We start from the raw sequence: 23,285 nt of genomic DNA on the forward strand, positions 1-23,285 counted from the left end.
TCCGGGTAATTGACCAGAAGACCCAGCACCGCCAAGCTGTCACCGTTGGGCCCTTGAGCAAGGCCCCCAACCCACTCTGCTCCAGGGGCACTGCATCATGGCTGACCCTGCGCTCTGACCCCAACCCCCAAGGATGGGATATGTGAAGAAAGAATTTCACTCTGCAGTAATGTATATGTCACAAATAAAGACAACTTTAACTTATTTAAGAGAACTAGCTGATTATCATCTAATAGCATATATAAGTGTACGTACGGCACGGCGCGCTGGGCGAAGGAAAGATACTCAACTAGAACATCTAACCCCTTGTTCTCCTCATTGAGGAATTCTTGAGCCCACCTAAAAAGAGAGAGAGAGAGAGTGAGAGAGAGAGAGACAGAGAGAGAGAGAGAGAGAGAGAGAGAGTGAGAGAGACTCTATAGGACAATTATTCCAATGTGACAACATTGTAATTATAAGTAAATTGAGGACATTTATACGGTGGCCAAGAAGTGCAAAACAAAATAACAAATCAGATAACACGAGGAGAATTCAGACCTAGCGGAAAAGGTAGGTATAGTTTGAGAATGGAACTCTTACCTCTGACTGGATGAGACATCTGTCACTCAGGATATACAAGCAGTAGTAAATTGTGTATCTATTTTTATTTCTTGTACATGTGTAGAGTTCTGCCTTCACTTTAAACCATTTCATTTGATAGTGCAACTTCTTTTAAAGGAAATAACAAACATATATTTCTATTTATTAGAAAATGGAATTCATTCAGCGCTACTCTGAGGAAGGACGTTCATATGGAGTGATTTTGGATATACTGATAGTGTATCATGGCGTAAAGATTAGTTTTCAATCTCTAAAAACACATCTGAAGAACACAGGAATGTTTTGAAGACCAAACTATTCCAGATTAAAGGATGTAAGGAGCGCTATAAGAGCAGAGCAGCTACTGCTGGACTTCCTGTAAATCCTGAGTGACCGATGTCTCGTCCAATCAGAGGGAAGAATTCCATTCACAAACTATACCTTTTCCACTTTGTCTAAATTGTTCTTGTGTTTTTGGATTTGTTATTTTGTTTTGTACTTCTTGGCCACCGTACATTTAAGACAATTTAGAAAAATATCTTCACCATTTTACGAGAAGAATCATGTTTTGTTGGTGAAGCTCATTCCACCACATCAGCACTTGTATTTTTCCCGTTTTTGGTTTATTTTTTTCTGTTGATGTTGTAAATGTTGATGTGGTAGATTTAACTAAGTTTAATGCACTAAGAAAAAGTTCATTAATATTTTAACACTAAAGTAAGTCACATAATATAAAATGTTTAGTGTTTTATTCCTCTTATATCCTAGAAATCGGAATTATCAAAGAACAATATAGCACTGTTTTTTTTTTTTTTTACCTGTTATTAGTTACTTTAAATGTTGTGGAACATAAAATTGATTCATTTCCTGTAACTTCATTCCATACTTGATAAACAATAAAATGTAATATTTTGGCTAGTGTACATCTTCTATAATTCTTTTCTTCTCTGATCTTTAATATTTTTATATGTTTCATGGCTTTAGTTGTGGGAAATTGTGTGTGTGTGTGTGTGTGTGTCTTTCTTACCCAATATGATTGGTCCTTAAGGATATTTCCAGCTCTCTCAGGACTTGTGTGGCCTCTTGTACACGTCTCTTAAACTGGCATACATTTAAGGAAAATCATTAATATGACACACGCTCTCACTCTCATGTGTTGCTATATTCGTGTGTACCAAATGTTCTTATACACAGCCATGTGTCAAAATGACTGTATTTAGCCTTTAATTTTACTATTTACGTTTCCTCATGCATACACACAAATATAAACATGCTAAATCCCTAATATGCTGAAAACATAATGAGCTTTCCATTATTTTTTTACTGCAGTTCCTTATTCGGGGGCCAATATTTTTGCCACTCTTTAAGGAAAACGCAACAGCATTGCCAGGAAATAATGAATAAAATCTCACAAATGCCCCCACACACATGACAAAAAATGTAACAATATAATTTATTCTTTCTCGCACACACACACACACACACCTTCCTGCTGCCTCCTTGCTCTAAAAAGCTCTTGAGTTTCTGCACGTAGGCTGATGGTGGATTTTTAACCTGAAAGCGCTCCTGAGGAGAGGAAACACACATACACACACACACAGTTAATGCAGTGAGTGTGTGGGAGGTATAACACACTCCAATTATTGAAAGAATGCACACACACATGCTGATATGTAGGACAGGGCAGACACATTCTGTTTCATCTAGGACATGGCTTTATGTTTGAGCATTAAAGAAAAAAATGGCAGATGGATAATGGTATCTTACTGAAATTATTTTATATACTTTATTTGCAATATCATTCATGAGGTAAAACATAACTAAAAAAGCAATTATCCAGTATATCCATTGTTTAACTGTTATGAAAATAATAAATATATTCATAAAAATCATCTTGGAAGACTTGTTGAAGTGTGAAGTCCAAGCACAAGCACCAGAAAAGGTCTGCAGCAAACAGTGAAGAAGGAAAACAAATCTACCTACAGGAGCTTGCTGTCAATCATGAGCCAATCCAACAAACATAAAACATTCAGTTGCTCAGCAGCAAGGGGAATCAGCACCCAACCCATCTGCCTCCAAGAGCCTAAGACCTATCCCTTACATATCCCCTGATACTGGCTCCTGCCAAAGAGCAGGAGTGTGGGTGTATCACAAAGACGAAAGAAAATGACCTCCATTTTTACAGTATAGTCTGACTGTAGGTAAAGAAAGGGCAGCTTGTGCCTCGGCTGGTTGCAAAGCCTGGGAAGAGTGTATAGGGATTGATCAAGACTCCACTGACATTGCTGCAGTATCTGGCCTGTGGGACTGGGCACTGCAGTCTCCTGTATCAAGTCATGCCTTGGTTTTATAACCACTTCAATGTCACTATCAGAAAATAAGTCATACCTTTCCTGGTGGTACCCCGAAGGGTATATCTATTACATCCAGACACCTCCTCTGATACTAGACCATTGCCCCAAAACACAAGACACAAAGAAAATTCGGCACAAGAAAATGACCTCCTTTGTTATCACGTAGTTCGACTGTATGGACAACAAGAGCTAAAGTGGGCATGCCTGTTTGTGTGTCAGTTGATTGTCAAAGCCTTTGAGATGTATAGGAATTGATCAAGAAAGAACTACATCTTCAATGCCTCAAAGGACTCGGTATCATACCAGAAATCAACAGATGAAAGGGTCCTATTAATCTTTGACCTCTGGTAGAACTCCACTGGTACTGACTGATCTAAGGAGCCTTCATACATATTAAATCCTGCCAAATTAGTACTTCAAGAAAAAAAAAAAGTTAAAGCCTTGGAACTGCTTTGCATTCTTCCTTATGACCTCAGGACCTGGATTGAATAACCAGAGCTAACTGGACTGACAGACCTGCCCCTGATCATTATTGCCTGCAAATCCCATACAGACCCTATTCATAATTTCTGAAAGAGGTACTTAAGAACACGAGACACCGCATGTTCTAAAGGTAACCAAAAGATACAATCTGGCCAGAACATCTTGCTTCTCCAAGACCTCCTCAAAATCTCCACCAGGATGTTTTTTCTTCTTATCATTTCTAACCAAGGGTGCATATCACTTCCTTGCCAACTTCATAATGTGAAAGTAAAGGAGCAAGACTTGATGGTTCAATGGACCACAAGACCAACTTACATCATGTTCTTACTCAGTTCCCATCTGTATTGCAGTAAAAGGTGGGACCAAGTACTAAAATTTACCATCCATGTGAAGTACCTAATACCTGTCCAGTACTGGGTACTTCAAGAATGACAGATTGGATTGTGTTTTCAGCTGGTCACACTGGAGATCCTCTTCATTAATCCTCTTGGTCTGTTGGAGTTCATATTCATTTGGCCTACAATCAATGAACCTGGTACTTGCAAGGAACTGAAACTGAAGATGCTCCATGTATCTGGAAGATGAAGCACCGTCCGTTATGGCCTTTGCTTGTATAACCTTGAGTTTGCAGAAAATCCAGAAGACCTTTGATATTTAGCATGATGGAACCAAAAACCACATGGTTTGCAATCACTGCCATGCCACTAACAGCTCTAACAGATGACCTAGTCTCTTAGGGCTCACTGGGTCACCTCTCTAATGCAAGAATGTATGTGTGGATGTGCATACCTGGTCACAGACTAACTCCCACTTCTTCTCACTGTTGTACTGGAGGAGCAGTTTCACTTTATCAGGAGGCAGGTTCATGGAGTTCTAGAAAGAGATATTGCAAACTTAGTTTATGGCATTTAATGGGGTACAGGGTCTTGGTTTACTTGATTAGCCTACATTCTTAAATTCAATAATATCTAGTTATTCAACCTTAGTTTTGCTTTATTTCTTGACTGACTTAGTTTTCCTTTATTTCTTGATTCACTTGGGGAGTGAAGGCTGGTCCATGTGATCCGATCCAACAGACGAGCTACTGTTGCTCAAATTGCAGAAGACGTTATTGCTGGTTCTCATGAAAGAGTGTCAGAATACACAGTGCAGGATGGGTCAGGGTTGTTTCGGCAGCAAAAGGGGGACCAACACAATATTAGGCAGGTGGTCTTAATGTTATGCCTGGTCGGTGGACCTACCCATGTAGAGAACTCACTAATCTGGATGATTTTATGGCAGATTTTATGGGTGATTTTCAGCAGATTTTATGGGTGAACTACTGATTTTTCTTCGTAGTTTTCAAAATGCATATTGTGTGAGCATTTCTACATGGACATTCTATGTCTTATGCTTTTTATGGCTCCCAGTTTTCCCAGAGGTTGTCTGTGTTGACTGTGGATCAAGTGTGTGTGTGTATGAGTGTAGGTGAGGTAATTCCTCTAATGAAAACACTCATGCTGTTCATTTATTATTCAGCAGATTGCCGTAAGTGCTGTAGATGATCTACAGCTTTAAAAGGAGATTAGTGGAGTCCAAATACACATATAAACACACACGCTAGTTCCGTATCATATACACTTCAAATGTATTGTACAGACAGACAAACAGATGACATCCCAAAGTACATCCCAAAATTTTAAATTAATTAGTTCTTTAAATGAGTAAAACGCATTTGACAGATATTTTACCATCTCACTGAACATCAGAACTGAGTCTGAAAATGGTAATAACTCCATAAAATTGGAGACAATAGAGAATGTATTGTAATTGATAGTATTGTTTTATGGTTTTTCTTTTTAGCTGGAAGTTAATTATATCTGTTCCTAAATAAGAAAAATGCAAAAACACACCGTCGTTACATAAGGAAGCAAAACATTGACTATGAGACTCAACAAGGAAACATAGATATTAAATAGAAACAAAATGTTGAACAAAAACCATTTACAGTTCAAATAAAATATTATTTAAAAAAAAAGTTTAATGGCAAATTAGCAGATAAAACAAGGACGATTTTTAATCAGAACTTTTAAACAGACATTTTTTTTCTGCACAGCCATGTTACTATTTGTGTTCTGACTTGTGCTGAAACATAGACATCCCTCCACAGACTTGTGAAATCACAAATCATCACAACAGGTATTTACTGAGATCTGGGACGTTCCTGCCGCCGCCCCGCATGTCAACAACTCCGCATCAACCGGAAGTTTGACAGATTGGATGCTCAGGCTAAAGAATCTGTCACGCTTTTGTTCTTGACATGCTCAACATTTTTTCATGGTACCTTTTGATGTCTGTTGAAAACCACTGAACGGACAAGACTGCTCATCCTATTAGGTCACTTCCACCTGCAGCAGGTGGGAAGCATTGCCACCTCACAGCTCCAGGGTTCTCAGTTCGATCCTGAGACTGGAGTGCTCTCTGTTCCCCCAGTGACTATGTGGGCTTCCTCTAGGTTCTCTGGTTTCCTCCCACCTCCCAAAAACATGTCGGTAGGACCAGTTGTAAACAATTACGAACAATAAAAGCCACTCAGGATTAGAGCGTAAACATAACCATGTATCAAAAACATTGCTTTTAAAAAATAACCACAAACCCCCGATTCTCCTGTGGAACTTCCTGTGGATTTTACTTAAAATTACCTTTTAAAATCGGGCACACGCCCACACGTGTTCCTGTGAGTGTGATCTCATTAGCATAGTGTTACGGTATGGCCTGTATTACATATCGGATGTGTGGGAGAAGATGCACTGCAGTAACGCACCCTGAGGATATCGCTAACACACACTTTCTTGATTTCTCATTCTGCCAAGTTCTCACTCACTCCAGACACTCACGCAGACTTTTTTTTTTTTTTAAACGTCCCTAAAATAGTTCTGTTCTTCTTCTTTAATAGGACATGGGGTTGGGCAGCAGGAGACAGAGTCTCGAGGACATACACAATGTCTCTCTCTCTCTCTATCTGTGTGTGTGTGTGTGTGTGAAACACAGCTCATTAATCTTTCTTCAGCTTAGGGCTAGGGATAGATAAATAATCTCAGATCAATAAACAGATATCAGAGTTGCAGGCACAAGGTCTTTATTATTCCACACACACACACACACACACAATGATGATGGTTGATTAATAAGTAAGGGAAAAAAAAAAACTTCAGGGCATACAGTTATAAGTAAAATAATTAACGACACAGTGGTGTAAAGATGTTCATTATTTTCCCATAAGCCCTCAAGTGATTTATTCCTCTTATACCCCAGCAGTTTTATACAATAAACAGTAACACAGAATGCTTTTTGTCTGTTTCGGTTACATTTAATGTTGTGGAATATATGCAAGAGAGAGAGTTAGTTCCTGTTATCACTTACATTACAGCACTAGTTAATAAGAGAAACAAACAAACAGTGACATTGGAGACTCCTTCTTACATCCATTTTATACAGTATTATATGATTCTGATTCTGAATCCTCTGATTATGTAGAGCATCTGCCATATAAGCCTCTGTTTAAGTTTTAACTACAGAAACAAGCTTAAGTTCAGATTTTGATCATAACACTGGATTTTGTGCAAAAAAACCCCCCATGAATAAAAAAAAATAAATAAATGAGCAGATAAATAAATAGATAGATAGATAGATAGATAGATAGATAGATAGATAGATAGATAGATAGATAGATAGATAGATAGATAGATAGATAGATAGATAGATCCCCTCTTTGATGGTTACAGATATAATCTTCTTTAAGGTTTTCATAAAGGATGAAATCAAAACTGTCGTTGGAAAAAACCCACAGCAGGTGAATAAAAATCCACTGGTTCTAAAACATCCATAACCATATTTCACTCCATTAACTGATTGGGCCCTTTGGATAATTAAGCATACGTCTATCTTGAATAATCCCCTCTACTAATCTCTAATGAGAGTCTATTGATTATGAAGCATACTGTAAGAGTTTGTTTCTATACGCTAACCAGGCACTTTATTAGGAACACCTGCTTGGTTTTGAAATCAGCCGATCGAGTGAGGCTGACTGTGAAGACGCAGGTCAAGAGCTTTGGGTTGACATTTGCGACAAACGTTAGAGAAACTGATGTCCTCTGAACATTCCTTCTGAAGGGATTTGTGCATTCTGAGATGCTTTTTAGCTCAGCGTGGTTGTAACAAGTGGTTTATTTGACTCAGATTGGCACCATCAAAATAACTCAGATTTTCCCCCTGATTCTAATGGTTTAATGTGAACATTAACTAAAGCTCTTGATCCTATGCATTGCACTGGATGAAGGTTTGTTTTGATATAAATACACACTGTCAGATTCAACTCGAAGTCTAAGAGATTAGGGCTTTGTTTGGTCCATGGGAGCACCACAGGAAAAAAAAATACGAGCAGTACTGAGTAGCATGACGGCTTGATTTATGGGTTATGGTTAGCGCCGGGACGAGATGATTTGATTAATATGGAAAGCAGCACAGAAATAAAAAGCTAACTGAATGTGAAAAGGCCCAATGATACCAACCACACAGCTGTGCCACAGGCGAGCTTCATGATAACAGAAAGGTTGTTGTTACATTTAGCAGGTTAATAATCCTGAGGACAAAACAAATTTGTGTTTCCTTTGCTTGCAGCTTTACAATACTGATTAACAAAAGAGTAGCACAAAAACCATAAACAAACACAATGCTGGTGAGCAGCAAGTACTATTGTGTATCTAGACGAGTAGTCAATAGACAAGATTATCGTGATTTAGTTTTGCAACAATGTTTATTTAATTAATTAATTTATTTTTTAAGCTACCAGCTCTGTTTGAAGGAGAAGCATCTACATGACTGATTCACAAACAATCCAAAGTTAATCACATGCTCTTCATGCCTTATTTATGAAAGGGTGAATATGGTGTTCCTCAAGGCTCAGTACTAAGCCGGAACTACATTTTTACTTATGTTACGTCTGGGTGCAATATATACACAAACATATTGCACACGAGTCCCAGAGTTCACTCCTTCATCAGTGGTTGATTATTTTCCCTAAATGTATGAATATAGCTATATAAGTAGTTTTTTTGTCCATTGATTTCACGTTGGCTACTGACTACTGATGAAGCTGCTTTGTGGCATGCAGACAGCATCTCTGGCATGTCGAGATTATGAGGCTGTCGTCACTGGCTCACTGTGGTACATATTATAAATACCTCCACAAAGATGATCTGATGATCTTCAGTGGATCTGGCTGTCAGTCCTGCATGATACAATCCTGTTTTGCATACACACACACACACGCATGCTTTGGGGCTGTACAATGCTGCTTGGTGTCCTCTCCAGTGTTCTGGTATGCAAATATTCGTGAAGCGGAAGCAGAATTGAAATACCAGGAAAAGTGAAATCTCGAGTTTTTCACTTTGCTGATGTTCACGTGGTAACGAACTTTATGTCAATATTTGAATAAATATACAAGTCATGTGCTCCACTTACTCTATAACTGGAGTTGAAAAAAACCTTTTTAATTTTTTCTTGCTTTATCAATCTACATTATTAATCTAAAGAGAGAGAGCAAAGAATAAGGCTGGGTTGAAAGGACACAGCTATAACGTAACAGGAACATTAAAGGTGCATTAGGCAAGATGTTTACTCTGGATTTTCCTCTATACTAATTCAGGCTGCTTCACACATTCTCACTTTCCTACTAAAAAAAGACACTTTGATTCCTCTTACATGACAGCAACTTGAGAACAAGCATGTGTTTTACTCCATGTGTATGTTTTTTTACTTGCCCTCTGTTTTTTGGGGTAGGCAAGCAAACATCATACATGTTCATGGATGCCTGAAGGAAAGCAAATTTCACATATGGCAGCTTTAAGGGGCTCTTTAAGGTGGCATTGAGATGATTCAGATTTGTATTCAGGATACAGTCAGTATGTTATGTTCTGTGTGGTACTCACCAGCACTGAGCTAAACCTCTCCTCCAGCTCCTCCTCTGAAGGCAGGGGCAGTTTAGGTCCAGGAGGTTGTTTGAAGCCGCCGAGGCTGGACGAGTTTTGGGCCCCTTTCACTTCTCGGCTGGATGACACCTCCATGCCACCTGAAGCGTTCCCCATGATTCTTTAAATCACTCGTCCACCCTCTACTGAGATGAGGATGCTGGCTCTTTTAAGCTCGTTCACATTTGAGAACCCAGGAGAACCATGATGTCCAGTCCAGAGGTCCAAGTCATGAACTGACTATTAATCCTTAATAGAGCATCATCCTTCTCAAGACACCTCAATCTGGAGTAATAAAGAAAGCTCAAGAGTCACATGATTAATGTGACTCTAACTAAATCTCATCTAACATCTTGTCTTTGTGTTTAATCTCCCATTGGAGTGAGGAATGCAATAATAAAATAAATAAGTATATAATAAAAGAGTGTCAGGACAGGAGAGGTCGAGATGATCCAGCGTTACTCTGAACTCACTCACTCTGCACCAGAATATACACAGAGACTGCTAGTAAGGACACTCCTGGGTCCTAGTGCAGTCGAGTTATTCTTCCTGCAAGTGTGTAAAGTTGCTCATGTTCCTTGGAGTTCATGTCTAACGTTGTTGTTTGTGGGCGTGGCTTACAGGCCAGTTTTATTTTGCTGGACAAAGGTAGAATCATGCAGCCAAAAACAAATGACAGGACATACATGAGACTGCGTCTGTGCGCTTGCTCGTGTAGAAGTAGAGAAACTCGTACCCAAAAAAAGGTGGCTAGAATCTGCTAGATGATGTGGTAGCCCAATTTGAATATTCAAATAGTTTCAAGGTTCAAGAGTTTATTGTCATACAGGTATGTACAGGAAACTTGTCTGTTGCACCAGACAATAAAACTCTTACTCTGTGAATCCTCCCAACAGCCTGGACACAAGTTATAAGGACATGAGGAAAGAATAAAAAAGACACAAGACACGAATTTACAAACAGTCGAAATGCAAAAAACGAAATTCTGTGTGTGTAAAGTGTGAGGCGTAAACATGGAAGACAAAGCATGAGGTAGACTGGGTCTGTGTTATTCACCTTTATCTGTATGATACACAAATATCCATCAAGGTCATTTGCATAGTAAATAGTCCAACACCGACACGCCCTGCGGATTATTTAACCTCTTTATTGCACATGGTAGATTTTTATGCTACCATTTCACAGTCATTATAGTTTTTTTTTGTCTGATGCATGCAGTAGTCTAGTAACGGAGTAGGAGGTGTTGATTAAAGACTCATGAAGTGTATCTCGATCCTCAGCTGAAACGCTGACATGATGCTCATTCACGTGGCATCATCACAGGACAGAGATACAACTCTGTCCACAGGAAACCGACATGGATATAATCCATTTTTTCATTTACAAAGAACGTGAATCAACACGTCTTGTAAAAGAATTCACATCAAAATCACACGTAACTACAGATTTTTTAAAAAGTCAAAGAAGGTGCGGAAACAATTCAGAATAATGACTATTATTAATAAAATTGCATTATGAATGACCATTTTGAAAAAAAAAGCAAAAATGTAATATTCGCGACAAATTTCTAGAAACATTTATTTGTACGAATAAATAACAAAATACACAGATATGATGTAATTTTCTCTATGATGTATTAAAAGTTTTTAAAACACCTAAAATGTTTGCCAAATTTCCTAGATTCATTTAATAATTAAACGTTTAATGCTTATTATTACAAATTATTTTTACTTATTCCTTTTTATCCACACCAAATTGCCCAAACGTCTGATGATCGATATCTTATCCATTTAAATGTGGAAAGGGTTAATGTGGTGATTTTTTAAGGTGTAGGCAGTGACCCCTGGTGGACAGCTTCTGATACTGCAAGGGCGCATCGTTATTTGTATAATCACAAATAATTAAATAAAAATAAATAAATAAATGGAATTCACGTCTACATATGTTTTAGATATTAATATTGAGGCATTGTAATCGCTCCTTTTGATAATTAAAGGGTATTGCCTCCCCCTACACTTTCAGCCCCAGAAACAACTTCTCTATATCTATTTAAATTACATTTTATTTATTCCTCTTTTACCACAGCACTTTGCCAACACGGATGATGTTATTAATTAATGCTTAACATTTATAGCACATTTATAGTAACATTAAATGTTGTGAAACATTATTTCAAAACATCTACGAATTCCATAAATGTGAATGTAAATGTATTTAGCGCTGTCGTTTTTCATTTGTAGATAGTGACCCCTAGTGGATAAATTCCGATACGGTAGAAGCCACAAATTTTAGCTGAAAAATAAGCACGATAAAATAAAATAAAATAAAAATACTTGCAGTTGAAATTTCAAATTTAATTATTCAGATTTTAAAATATTAATATTATAACAGTATATTCTTTCCCTATTTTTCCATCTTATCTCGAATGTTGTCCTTCAACTAACTGCAGTCATGTTCTTACTGTATGTCCTATTATTTGTCAAATCTAAGGTTATTATAGTAGGTGCATTAGGATAAACTTGCATATAAATACTAGCACTGAACACTATTTAAAACACGTCATCCTGTGAACCTATTGAATTTGATAGCTTTGTCGATTTCCACCTTCGGACCCAGAATTTGGTCATTTTGTCATTTTATACCACATGACCCACCATCTAGTGAGAGAAACACACCAGGTCAATTCAGCTCAAATTTATTCGTACAATTCTTTTTCTGTTACAGGATTCTGGATATAGATTAAAATCCCTTATGAGCAAGCCTGAGGCGACGGTGGCAAGGAACAACTCCCTGAGATGACATGAGGAAGAAACCTTGAGAGGAACCAGGCTCAAAAGGGACCCCATCCTCTTATGGGTGACACCAGATGATGCGATTAGAATCATTACAGTCCACAGATGGAGAAGAGTAATGGACTAAATGGACTAAATGTGCCGAAGTGACGACTGCAGTGATGACGATTACAGCAGCATTTTGTAGAGAGAAATCTTCTGCATCCAGGTGTCTTCTATCCAGTTAAGTAAAGGTGAGGATTTTTCTTCTTTTTTTATCTAGGAGTTAGAGAAAGACAGAACAGATTGTTAGTTTTATACCACAGTGTTTATCAGAAGGTGCTTATTTTAACATGATACTTACTTAAATTTGAGCACCTCACCCTGGGTAGCCATCAGGTATAATGGAGAAGGAAATGGTTTCCACATGATCATACCCTATGTGGATCTTCCTTCCTCAACATAATAATAATAATAATAATAATAATAATAATATATCTTTTTTTTAATTAACTATTTGTTTTTTAAGGTAGTTTATTTTTTAGGAAGAGAGTTTTTTTTTTTTTTTGAAAAAAAAAAAAAAATCTTTTAGCATCCTGCAACATTTGCACTTTTTTATTTATTTATATTTAATTTTTTAAAAATGTTTTTGTTTAGGCAAATTTAAAATTCTAATAAAATACCTTTTTTTTAGTAAAACAAGGTGAACGATAAATCAACAGACCTACTTTTCTTCAAGTTATCAATGGGTGGGGATCATTTTGGTTACAGTGGAGTTTTAGTTTATTTAACTCTATTATCCTAACTTTGCCATATAATAGAGAAACTGATATAGAAACCTTGAAATGGTCCTATAATTATTTATAATTATTTATTAATTATAATTTATACTTAAAATTAATTTATTAGTGTGCCGAGCGTGAGTGTTCTTGTGTGTGTGTGTGTGTGTATGACACGAGAGCCAGTGCGATCCCCTTGAAAGCCAGTCTCGTCCAGACACTCTCGAGCATCTCCAGGTTCATCTTCCACATCATCCAGACCAGGATTCCATGACCTGCAGACACTGAGGAAGAGTTGAGAGGGCGGCTCATGCCAGCAGGTTCTGGATGGATTTCTTGCTGTTGTTGCATCATATGTAAGATAGCCTGATGATGATGATGATGATGATGATGATGATGATGATGTTCTTATGCCGTGGAGACTGCAGGATCTGCACCAGGTGGGGGTGGTGGGGTTTGGCTGCGTGTCCGTTTCCACTTTCTTTGTGCGCGGATCTCCCGGGTGTTGGCACCAGTGTAGTAAATGTTCGCTGTTATCAGGTGAAACTCAGCGGATTCAGGTTGCGCTTGGACGTCAGCTTTTTCCGAGCTTTTTTAGTCCGACAGAAAGCAGAAACGAAACTGAAAAAGAGGCTTGGATTCTGTACAACGGGTCGCTTTGGCTCACGTGTTGCGCGTGCGCGTATACGCACAGACAGTGTGCACACACACACACGCACAAAATGCTCAGGGTGACCTAATATAGAAAGGGGGGAACAAGAATCTTTTTTTTTTTTTTTTTTTTTTTGTTACATTTTATTGTTTTTTTAAAATTTTTTTTATTTATTTATTTTTTTTCATATATATATATTTTTTTTGGAGAGCAGTAATCAGATAGGGACACTACGGGTATAAAGTGTTGAATTTTAGAACAGATACCATTTCTAGTATCCTCAAGGACACCTAGATATATGGCAACCAGTTCATGTTTTGAGTTGAAAACAGGTGAGCCACTGTCTCTAGGTTGACCTGCTACAGATATTTCAGACTTATCAGGTGTCTCCCTGTTTGAAATTACTTCACCCTCCTTCTTCTGAAAATCCCAATCAGAGATCCAGGTATGAAAGTAAATATTGTCATTTACATTCATATTAGCAATCTGATTATGTAAACCATCACCAAGTGGACTGGTGTTGCCCCGTAACTGAACATAAGCCAGATCTAGAGCTGCATCAATTTTAGAAAATTGATTAAAGTCAGCCATGTAGGCCACTGTAAAATCTTTAGTAGGGAAAACAATGAATATTTTACACTTCCCGAAACCTGGATCCTTAACTACATGTAAAGCAGTCAAGACATAACCGTGACCATAATAACAACCAAGTCCACTTGCAAAAAAGTCTACAGTTTCTGAAGCAAAAGATTTAATGATTATTAAACAAGGGGTTTTCTGTGGAATCATTAGCTTCATATTGGATTTATATTTAATTTTTTTTCCATTTTTATAAACTACTGGGCCATTTGTAGATTCTACTTCATCTGTATATGTCTCTATAATACTATGCCATGGTGGATGTGATCTATTGTTACGCTGTCTACCTAAATATGCAATTTTTTGAAGAATCCGGGAAAAAAATGTGGAAACCTGTAAAATGAGAAAAAAATCACTGTGAACACAGCACGACAATGATGATGATTAGTAGTTGCAGTAATCTTTACAGTATTTCTCCCATCTGGTTACTCAAATCTCAGTAATCACATTACACACAATGAATAATGTGTATTCATTCAGTTAGAGTGTGTATCCAGATAATAACTATCAGTAATGACAGTGTGAGAGTTACAGTAAACAATAAACTAATGTAAACACAGAACGCTATAAAAGTGCTGCCGTTTTTTTCTAGAAACTTTATATTATGTTAATGTAGTTAACACAACATTATAGAAACCATTGTTTGGTTGAAATCTGACTCTGGATGATGACGGATTAATAACCTGGCAGTGCAGGATAAAGAAGTGTTTTAGGATGTACTATAAGTTTGTGTAAAATGAATATAAAGAATGTGGTAAGCTTAGCAAACACCATCAACTATTCTTTTCCCCCAAATGCTTGTTGTCACTTGACTCTTGGCACTGAACACTAATTCAAGCAAGAACAAGCAAGCCTTTAGCTAACCTCACCCTTTAGCACAAGAGTTCAAGTCAGATAAATATGAAACTGAGGAGTCTAGTCATAAGTACATTAATGACAGTAATAAAATTGTTTGAAGACACTTACCATTTCCTTCTCCATTATTTACCCTTGATGAGTATCACAGAGAAAATGAAGCTGATTTGTTTTATATCGGTTGTCAGCCAATCGTCTTCGAACAGGAAAGCTCACCAACAATTCCAAATATGGGCAAAACCCCACCTACTGTACCTACCTTCAGGCTTCAAGAGTGACATGACTCATCCAAGTTTAGAAGGAAGACCTTTACTGAGGGTGTTTCTCTTATTTGTTTTCTTCTTATAATATTCTAAAAACAGTGGTCTGTTTTCTCCTTCTTTGATAATTTTTTAAATTTTATTATGTTTTATAGTTGTTTTTTTTGTGTGTTTTTTTACATCACTAGCAGGTTCTGGTTCTGGTTCTTGGTTTTTTACATCACTAGCATCATCATCAGTTAGGCCGCCTAACTGAAATTATTATTATTGTTATTAATAGTGAAAAATAATTACATATGAACAAACCTGACGTCGCTTACGTTTAATTTCTTTTTGACAAGATATACTGGTAATTCCTGCTTCAGAAGTAGAAAGTAAGATCATTTTGATAGCATGTGAAAGTGGCATGTCGGAATAAAACCAGGAACTCACGTCACGCTGTAAGGCATTTATTATTTTTTATTTTTTTTAAAAATTTTTGAAAATGCAGGGGTGTATTATTTTCTCCGCAGCTTAAGCATCAGTGTTGTTTTATTATTCGTCGTATGACATTCACCATTCTGTTCTTCTCTTCTACTTTTACAATTATTATTATATAATATTATTATTATTACTTTAACAATTATTATGAAAGTCAAATCACCAACAAAATGTCTCTTGCATGCTGTAATGGCCTTCTGTTTTCCCTTATGTTTATACTATATTTATTGTGAAAATAAATGTGATCTTTTGATGTAAGGTGTGGTGGATGCAGGGTGGCTAGCTCCCTTTCAGAAACACTTAATAATACACTATGCTAACAATGTTTTGTTAAGAAATGAAGAGGAACCAAAAGGAATCAAAAGGGGAAAAAAAACAAAAAAACAGTGTTGTTAGAAATTTTGGCGATAATGATTCAGGAGACTATGAAACTGTTCCTGTTTATTTGTTTTATCCTGTTTATTTATTTTATCCTGTTTACACATTCTTAGTCGTACTAAACAATATCTATATAGGTGGTTGCCTTCACACACATACACAAAACCAGCATACAATAATGATCAGGACAGAATATGATTGCAACATTCTTAACAACATTGTGTCAAAAAGATCCAAAAAGTCCTTTAAGAGTCCAGAGACGCAATCATGCAATGAAGAGTCCTGAACATGTCCTGTAGCATGTCTATGAGGTCCATAATAAAGGCACGATCCATCCCATTAACAACCTGACCGCAAGAATTAAGTGACCAATGTCACACCTCAAAAATGAAAGCATCTTTTCATTCAGTTTCTGAGAAGTCTCTGAGAAAACCGAGAATACAGAACACACCCTGTAGGAATTATCTTGTAGGACAAGTCAGAAATATCCTTTCTCAGCTTCTAGGTAGGCAAAAATAGAAGACAGTGACAGTAACACATACTTTCACTATCTACATCAGAGTTTTTGTGGATCACAGGTGTGTGTGTGTCTGAGTTATCGTGATTGTCTCTTTCACTGTTGGCTTTCTCTGCTTCTACCCACTAACTATCTCTCCATCAGTGATATTAATTAAAATAATTCAAGACCAAATCTGTCAGTTTTTCTAAACTTTCTAAAGATTCCCTTTATGCCAATATTGACTTTACCTTCTCTTTTTCCCATCTTTCCCTGCCTATCACTGGGCCCTACACATCAAGCTTCTTGAATCAGAAGAGAGGGAGGAGCACTAATTGCATAAAGGGGTGTAGGGAAGCTTTGCCCCCGGGTCCTCCATCGCCAGATCCTCTCAGAGCACTCTCTCTGATGCACCCACTTTCTCTTCCTAAGGTGGCACTACAACTTAGAGAAATGGATAAACCTTTCTGTATTGGTTCTTATAGTTTCTTATTATGTTAAGCATCATTCGAGATGTTAGTCATTTTCCCTGTGCTCCAGACTTCTGCACCTGGGTTTAAAGGCTTTGTAAGGGGTTGCAGAGCTAGATCCAGTGGGTTCAGATTTAGATCCAGTGGGTTCAGATTTAGATCCAGTGGGTTCAGATTTAGATCCAGTGGATTCAGAGCTATATCCAGTGGGTTCAGATTTAGATCTATTGGGTTCAGATTTAGATCCAGTGGGTTCAGATTTAGATCCATTGGGTTCAGATTTAGATCCAGTGGGTTCAGATTTAGATCCACTGGATTCAGAGCTATATCCAGTGGGTTCAGATTTAGATCCACTGGATTCAGAGCTAGATCCAGTGGGTTCAGATTTAGATCCACTGGATTCAGAGCTAGATCCAGTGGGTTCAGATTTAGATCCAGTGGGTTCAGATTTAGATTTTTGAATGTTAAACCTACTTTGATATATGCCAATCAGTTCATGTGTAGCGTTAAAAACAGGTGAGCCACTGTCTCCATTATTACCTGCTACAGATATTACAAACTGATTCTTACCCATTTGTTTCCTCATGTTTGAATTTGGCCGACAGATTTTACCCTCCTGCTTCTGAAAATTCCCATTGGGGGCTCGTGTACAAAAGTATATATTGTCATTTTTTTTTCATTTTAGCAATCTGATTATGTAAACCATCACCAAGTGGATAAGAGATGTCTAGTAACGTAACAAAAGCCAGATCTTGCTTTGTGTCAGTGTTACAAAATTTATTAAAGTCAGCCTTGTAGACCAGTATAAAGTCTTCAGTAGTGTTCATCTTACCCTGACACTGTTGGCACTGACACATTGATTTTATAATAATTGTTTTCCACAACCTGACTGGAAGAATGGAGTGACGAATGTCATACCTCAAAAATGAAGCAACTACTGTTTCGTTTCTGAGAAGGCTCTGAGAAAACCGAGAATTCAGAACACACCCTGTAGGAATTATCTTGTAGGACGAGTCAGAAATATCCTGTCAGGCCACTTGTGGTGAATTCAGTCTGATTGCAAGATGCAGTAAAAAAAAAACAAACAACTTTGTATATATATATATATATATATATATATATATATATATATATATATATATATATATATATATATATATATATATATATACTGTTTTTTTATTATATTATATTATATACTATATTTATTATATTATGTTTATTTAATGTGGAAAAGTACAGCTGTAGGAGATGAATATTACATTGAATTTCCCATATAAACCTGATTAGGAACCCAAATGGATCGCTTTCAAAAAATGCTGTAGATATGGTTCTACAAGTAATATAGAACTTGTCCTATAAAATAATTAAAAAATAATTCTAATGAAGAATAATAAAAATAAAAATAATGAGAGAGTGAAAGTTAAAGTAATTCGGCTTGATGACGTTAGTCAAATCACAGACTTTGCCTACTGTAATGCCGTTTTTTACTGATATTTTTCTAAATGAAGATAATAAAATATATATTCTGGTTGCTTCTGGGTTGCTGCTCTGAATAAGGGCCAGAATAACGTACATTTTAAGGCAAATGTCCTTCCTCTACCTTTGTCTCCCATATTGAATATATACAGGGCAAAATAACTAGTAATTATCTCTGTATCTTGTTAAGTGAAAATATCAAATATATTCATATTTCTGACGTATTTCCTATTACAGCTTTACAATAAATCAATTCAAAGATTAGTAAACGTTCTAGTTTTCTTTTTTCTTTTTTTTCTTTTCTTTTTTTTTTCACTAATGTCAACCTTGAAATAATTTTGAAATGGTAGATATGTTTGCTAATTTTAAGCAAAACAAAACAAAAGACACAAAAATATCTGAGACCTGAAATTAGTACTAATGTCTAGAAATCTTGTTTCTGTTTCTTATCATATAATTAATAATAAAATTCCTAGAAATGAATCATGAAATGCAAAAAAATATACAAAGCCAAAATTAAATACTAAATTACTCAGTTGTCAGATTTAATATATTGATTTCTTTCGTTCTTTGTATTTTACATGCTCATATACACATGAATTAATTTGCTTATCAGAATTTTTATTTATTTATTTATTTATTTATTTATTTATTTATTTATTTATTTATTTCTCTTCACATATAGCACATTCATTTAAATTTAGTTTAATTCAACTTGTGTAGTGCTTTTAACAATGGACATTGTCTCAAAACAGGTTTACAGAATATAAAAAATACAGAACAGAAATTTCAAGATTTGATATTACACGTACATTTAAATTAATATTTCTATTTATCCCTGCAAGTCTGAGGTGACTGTGGCAATGAAAACCTCCCTGAGATGATATGAGGAAGAAACCTTGAGAGAAACTGGATTTAAAAGTAAACCCACCCTCACACCAGAGCCTTCAAATATTCAATGAAGGAGATAATGCATATGTAGAATGTTATTCTGTGTAATTATTAAGAGGTTATCCTCAAAGTCTTCACAACTTTGGCGTCTTCTCCTTGAGGGTTCGAAAATCTTCATAAAGCAGAATTCAGCTGGAGCCGTCTAGTTGCATTGTATTGTTCAAGACAAAGCACTCAGTGCTGTACATCTACATATGTATCTGTTCAACAGGCTGCATGACAAAGTGGACTATTTGTCAAAAAATCCCAATTTATAACTGTTTCATCTTACAGGACCCTTTAGAGTGAAGCTCCTAGAAAACCAGCTGTAGCTCAGCAGATAAACTTAAACCTGCGTAGAAAGCACATGTATCAATTTTTTTTTACCTGTTAGCTTACGTATTAATGTACATTTTCTTACAACCAAATGTTTTATTCACATCATTAAACAGACTGCCAGTATAAACTGTATATACTCCCTGCTAGGGTTTGTTCCTATTATTGATTCTACATCAGAACGATCAATATTCATTCATTTAGTAACTTTTGCTTTCATTTATGCACACAATAATCTAGATCCACATCTGGAGATGATTAAAGAGAAATACACTCCATTTTTCCTTATAAATCTTTTGTCTTAGTAAAGAAATAAATGAAACACAAGGGGGCGCACTGCATTTGAAAAATAATTCAGGATGGGATGACGTGATGCTGATGTTTTAACTGATTCTCCAATAACAGCACTGTATGAAATGTTTATTCCTCTTATAACACACCATCTGGCAAAACTACTAATTTATTATTAATTACTGCTAAACTTTTTCTCTCTTTATAGTTCCACAGCTGTTGCTTAAGGTAGTAAGTGGTGTGTCATGTTGGTATGTTTAAAACACAGGAGATTTAGTTCAAATCCATTATAAGACATGTTTCTTGTGATTTATACATAAATGCCAATTGACACTATATCAAGAACAAAATGACACAAGTCACAGATACTGTTTATTTTTATTTAAAAAGTGGTTATAGATTTTGTTGTCTACACACACACACACACACACACACCCTGTGTGAAGCTTTTCTAAAGAATCTCACATGACTCTATCTGACTCATCTCCACAAACCAGGAAAGTCATTTCGTAATTAACCTCAATAATGACAAAAGATGGATGAGTTCAAAACTGTCAGTTTTATTACAAGAACAATGAGTTTACAAATCTCAGATTGAAAAGCTGGCTATTTGCAAATATTAAAGCTGCAGGGGCGGGTTCCTTTTCCTGTGCTCTCTTCCTCTTCCTGTGTCAATCTTTCCATTCGATGCTTTATGGTTGTTTTGCTTTATCATTGACATTTTGAACATTTTCTTCTCAAATTTCATTATACAGTGTAACAAATATACAAGGCTCGGTGGAATGGGATACACACAGAACAAAAAAATGGTAAGAATGAAATACAACTTGTGTATTTATACATAATTTTACATTTTATATTTTTCTGTGTGTTGTGTCTTGTAACTCAGACAGTGGGTCAACTCTAAAGATGAAATGATTGGCATATATATCGGGGCTGCATTACATTCCCTGGTGTTCCTATTTATGGTTTCTGTTCTACAATATCTCAACAGTTTCTACCCTGGGTCTGAACACCAGAAATATAAGGTGTAGATAGGTAGATAGATATAGTTTATTGATCCCATGAGGGAAATTCTTGTGTTACAGCAGATTAGTCACTTACAAGATACAACACACAGAAAAATATAAAATGTAAAATTATATATAAATAGACGTTGTATTTTATTCTTACCATTTTTTTTCTTGCATTTACATACATTTATGGACGATGGTGATACAAAATCCAGGAAATAATTAAATTGATTATAATGATAAATTCTGCCAAAACGAATAGTAGGCTTCAAACTATGTATATAAAAACTTTCTTTTTTTTTTAATAGGGGCCGATTGCCAAGACTTGAGAGAATCATTTTATAAAGTCAAAAAGGTTACCATTAATGTTTTGTGTGTGCATCAGTGTGTGTGTGTGTGTGTGTGTGTGTGTTTGTGTGTGTGTGTGTGTTTGTGTGTGTGTGAGAGAGAGTCAATTTCCATTAAACAAACTTTTATTTTAAACTAAGCACTGTAGCTGAAAATGTAAAAGTGTTACAAGTGTTGTACAGGATGTCTGTCAGAGACACATCCACCAAACCACAGGGGTTTAGAATAGAAACAGCAGAAAGCTTTTATCTGTGTGTGTGTGTGTGTGTGTGTGTGTTACAGCACTATTGTGTAATATCATTGCAGATAGACAGCATCAACATTAATATGGAATTATATGAAAATGTTGATCATTACTTTGTCCTTCATGCATAAACAACCACCCTTAGTTAATAAACAAATTAAAATATTTACATTCCTGGTGCTTATTTTCTGTGCAGCACAAATACCTAAAGTAGATCATGTTTATGTGTATAATACAGATACACTGTATTATAGCAGGGTAGGAATAATGCTCTGTAATCCTTACTTCTGTAATCCAGAAGGATGGGAAATTGATAGATACACTACTTATTTGCTACACAGGATACAAGATTGTCACACAATCTCACAAACATAAAAAATATAAAGAACATTTGTTATTGTCCTCCATCTGTCCATTCAATCCCATCTCTCCATGTCTCCTAACTGTCCACCTCATCTGTCCTCTGATATGAAAACCACTGAGTTCAGCATTTAACACCATAATTCCCTCCATACTCACCACTAAGTTGGAGATCCTGGGCCTTAGCCCATCCCTGTGTCGGTGGATCTCCAACTTCCTGCGAGACAGACCTCAGGCAGTACGGGTGGGCAACCATGTCTCACCCTCACTCACCCTCAGCATTGGAGCCCCCCAGGGTTGTGTTCTAGGCCCCCTGCTGTACTCTCTGTACACCTTTGACTGTGTGGCCACTTCCAGCTCCACCAACATCGTGAAGTTTGCGGACGATACTGTGGTGGTGGGCCTGATCACCAATAACGACGAGACGGCCTACCTAGAGGAGATTAAAAACCTGGAGACATGGTGCCAGGTCAACAATCTCCTCCTGAACGTCAGCAAGACTAAGGAGCTGATAGTGGACTTTAGCACAAAGCAGGAGAGGAATTACCAGCCCCTCACTATCGACGGGACGCCGGTGGAGAGAGTGGACAGTTCCGATACCTAGGTGTCTACGTCACGCAGGACCTGACATGGTCCTGTCACGTTAACACCCTGGTGAAGAAGGCCCGGCAGCGTCTTTATCATCTCAGACGCCTGAAGGACTTTAAACTGCCCTCAAAGGTGCTAAAGACATTCTACACCTGCACCATTGAGAGCATCCTGACGGGAAGTATCACTGCCTGGTTTGGGAACAGCACCAAGCAGGACAGGCAAGCTCTCCAGAGGGTGGTGCGATCAGCCGAGCGCGCCATCCGCACCGAGCTTCCTGACCTGGACACCATATACAGCAAGCGGTGCTGGACCAAAGCCAGCAAGATTATGAAGGACCTCAGCCATCCCAACAATGGACTCTTCTCTCTGTTGAGGTCAGGGAAACGTTTCCGTTCCTTGAAAGCGAACACAGAGAGAATGAGGAGGAGCTTCTTCCCGCAGGCCATTTGGGTCCTCAACCAGTACACCTAGGATCTGGACTCTCTGTTC

At 37.0% G+C, this 23,285-nt stretch overlaps 1 protein-coding gene and 1 long non-coding RNA gene across 8 annotated transcripts in view; both read right to left on the reverse strand.

The window, feature by feature from the left end:
- The window catches only part of fmnl1b (formin-like 1b), a 31,433-nt gene extending 21,493 nt beyond the window's left edge, over nucleotides 1–9,940 (reverse strand). For 3 of the 7 annotated variants that reach the window (XM_058378131.1, XM_058375035.1, XM_058374248.1), the window contains exons 1-5: nucleotides 9,386–9,937; nucleotides 4,206–4,289; nucleotides 2,065–2,145; nucleotides 1,607–1,680; nucleotides 256–339 (exon numbers count right to left, since the gene is read on the reverse strand). In XM_058378131.1, coding sequence (XP_058234114.1) covers nucleotides 256–339; nucleotides 1,607–1,680; nucleotides 2,065–2,145; nucleotides 4,206–4,289; nucleotides 9,386–9,541 — 479 coding nt within the window. In that variant the 5' untranslated portion in view covers nucleotides 9,542–9,937. Of the gene's footprint in view, nucleotides 1–255; nucleotides 340–1,606; nucleotides 1,681–2,064; nucleotides 2,146–4,205; nucleotides 4,290–9,385 lie in introns of all 7 variants that reach the window. The other 4 variants (XM_058375763.1, XM_058376574.1, XM_058378889.1 and 1 more) reach the window with 3 other exon arrangements.
- Nucleotides 9,941–12,103: 2,163 nt separating this feature from the next.
- LOC131361161 (uncharacterized) lies at nucleotides 12,104–15,371 on the reverse strand. The gene is made up of 3 exons (XR_009205968.1): nucleotides 15,232–15,371; nucleotides 12,560–14,598; nucleotides 12,104–12,474 (listed from the first exon to the last, which is right to left on the reverse strand). It is a non-coding gene; the product is annotated as an uncharacterized LOC131361161 (long non-coding RNA).
- Between the last annotated feature and the right edge of the window lie 7,914 nt (nucleotides 15,372–23,285).

The sequence above is a fragment of the Hemibagrus wyckioides genome, linkage group LG01 (assembly GCF_019097595.1).
Source record: "Hemibagrus wyckioides isolate EC202008001 linkage group LG01, SWU_Hwy_1.0, whole genome shotgun sequence".
NCBI classification, from domain to species: domain Eukaryota; kingdom Metazoa; phylum Chordata; class Actinopteri; order Siluriformes; family Bagridae; genus Hemibagrus; species Hemibagrus wyckioides.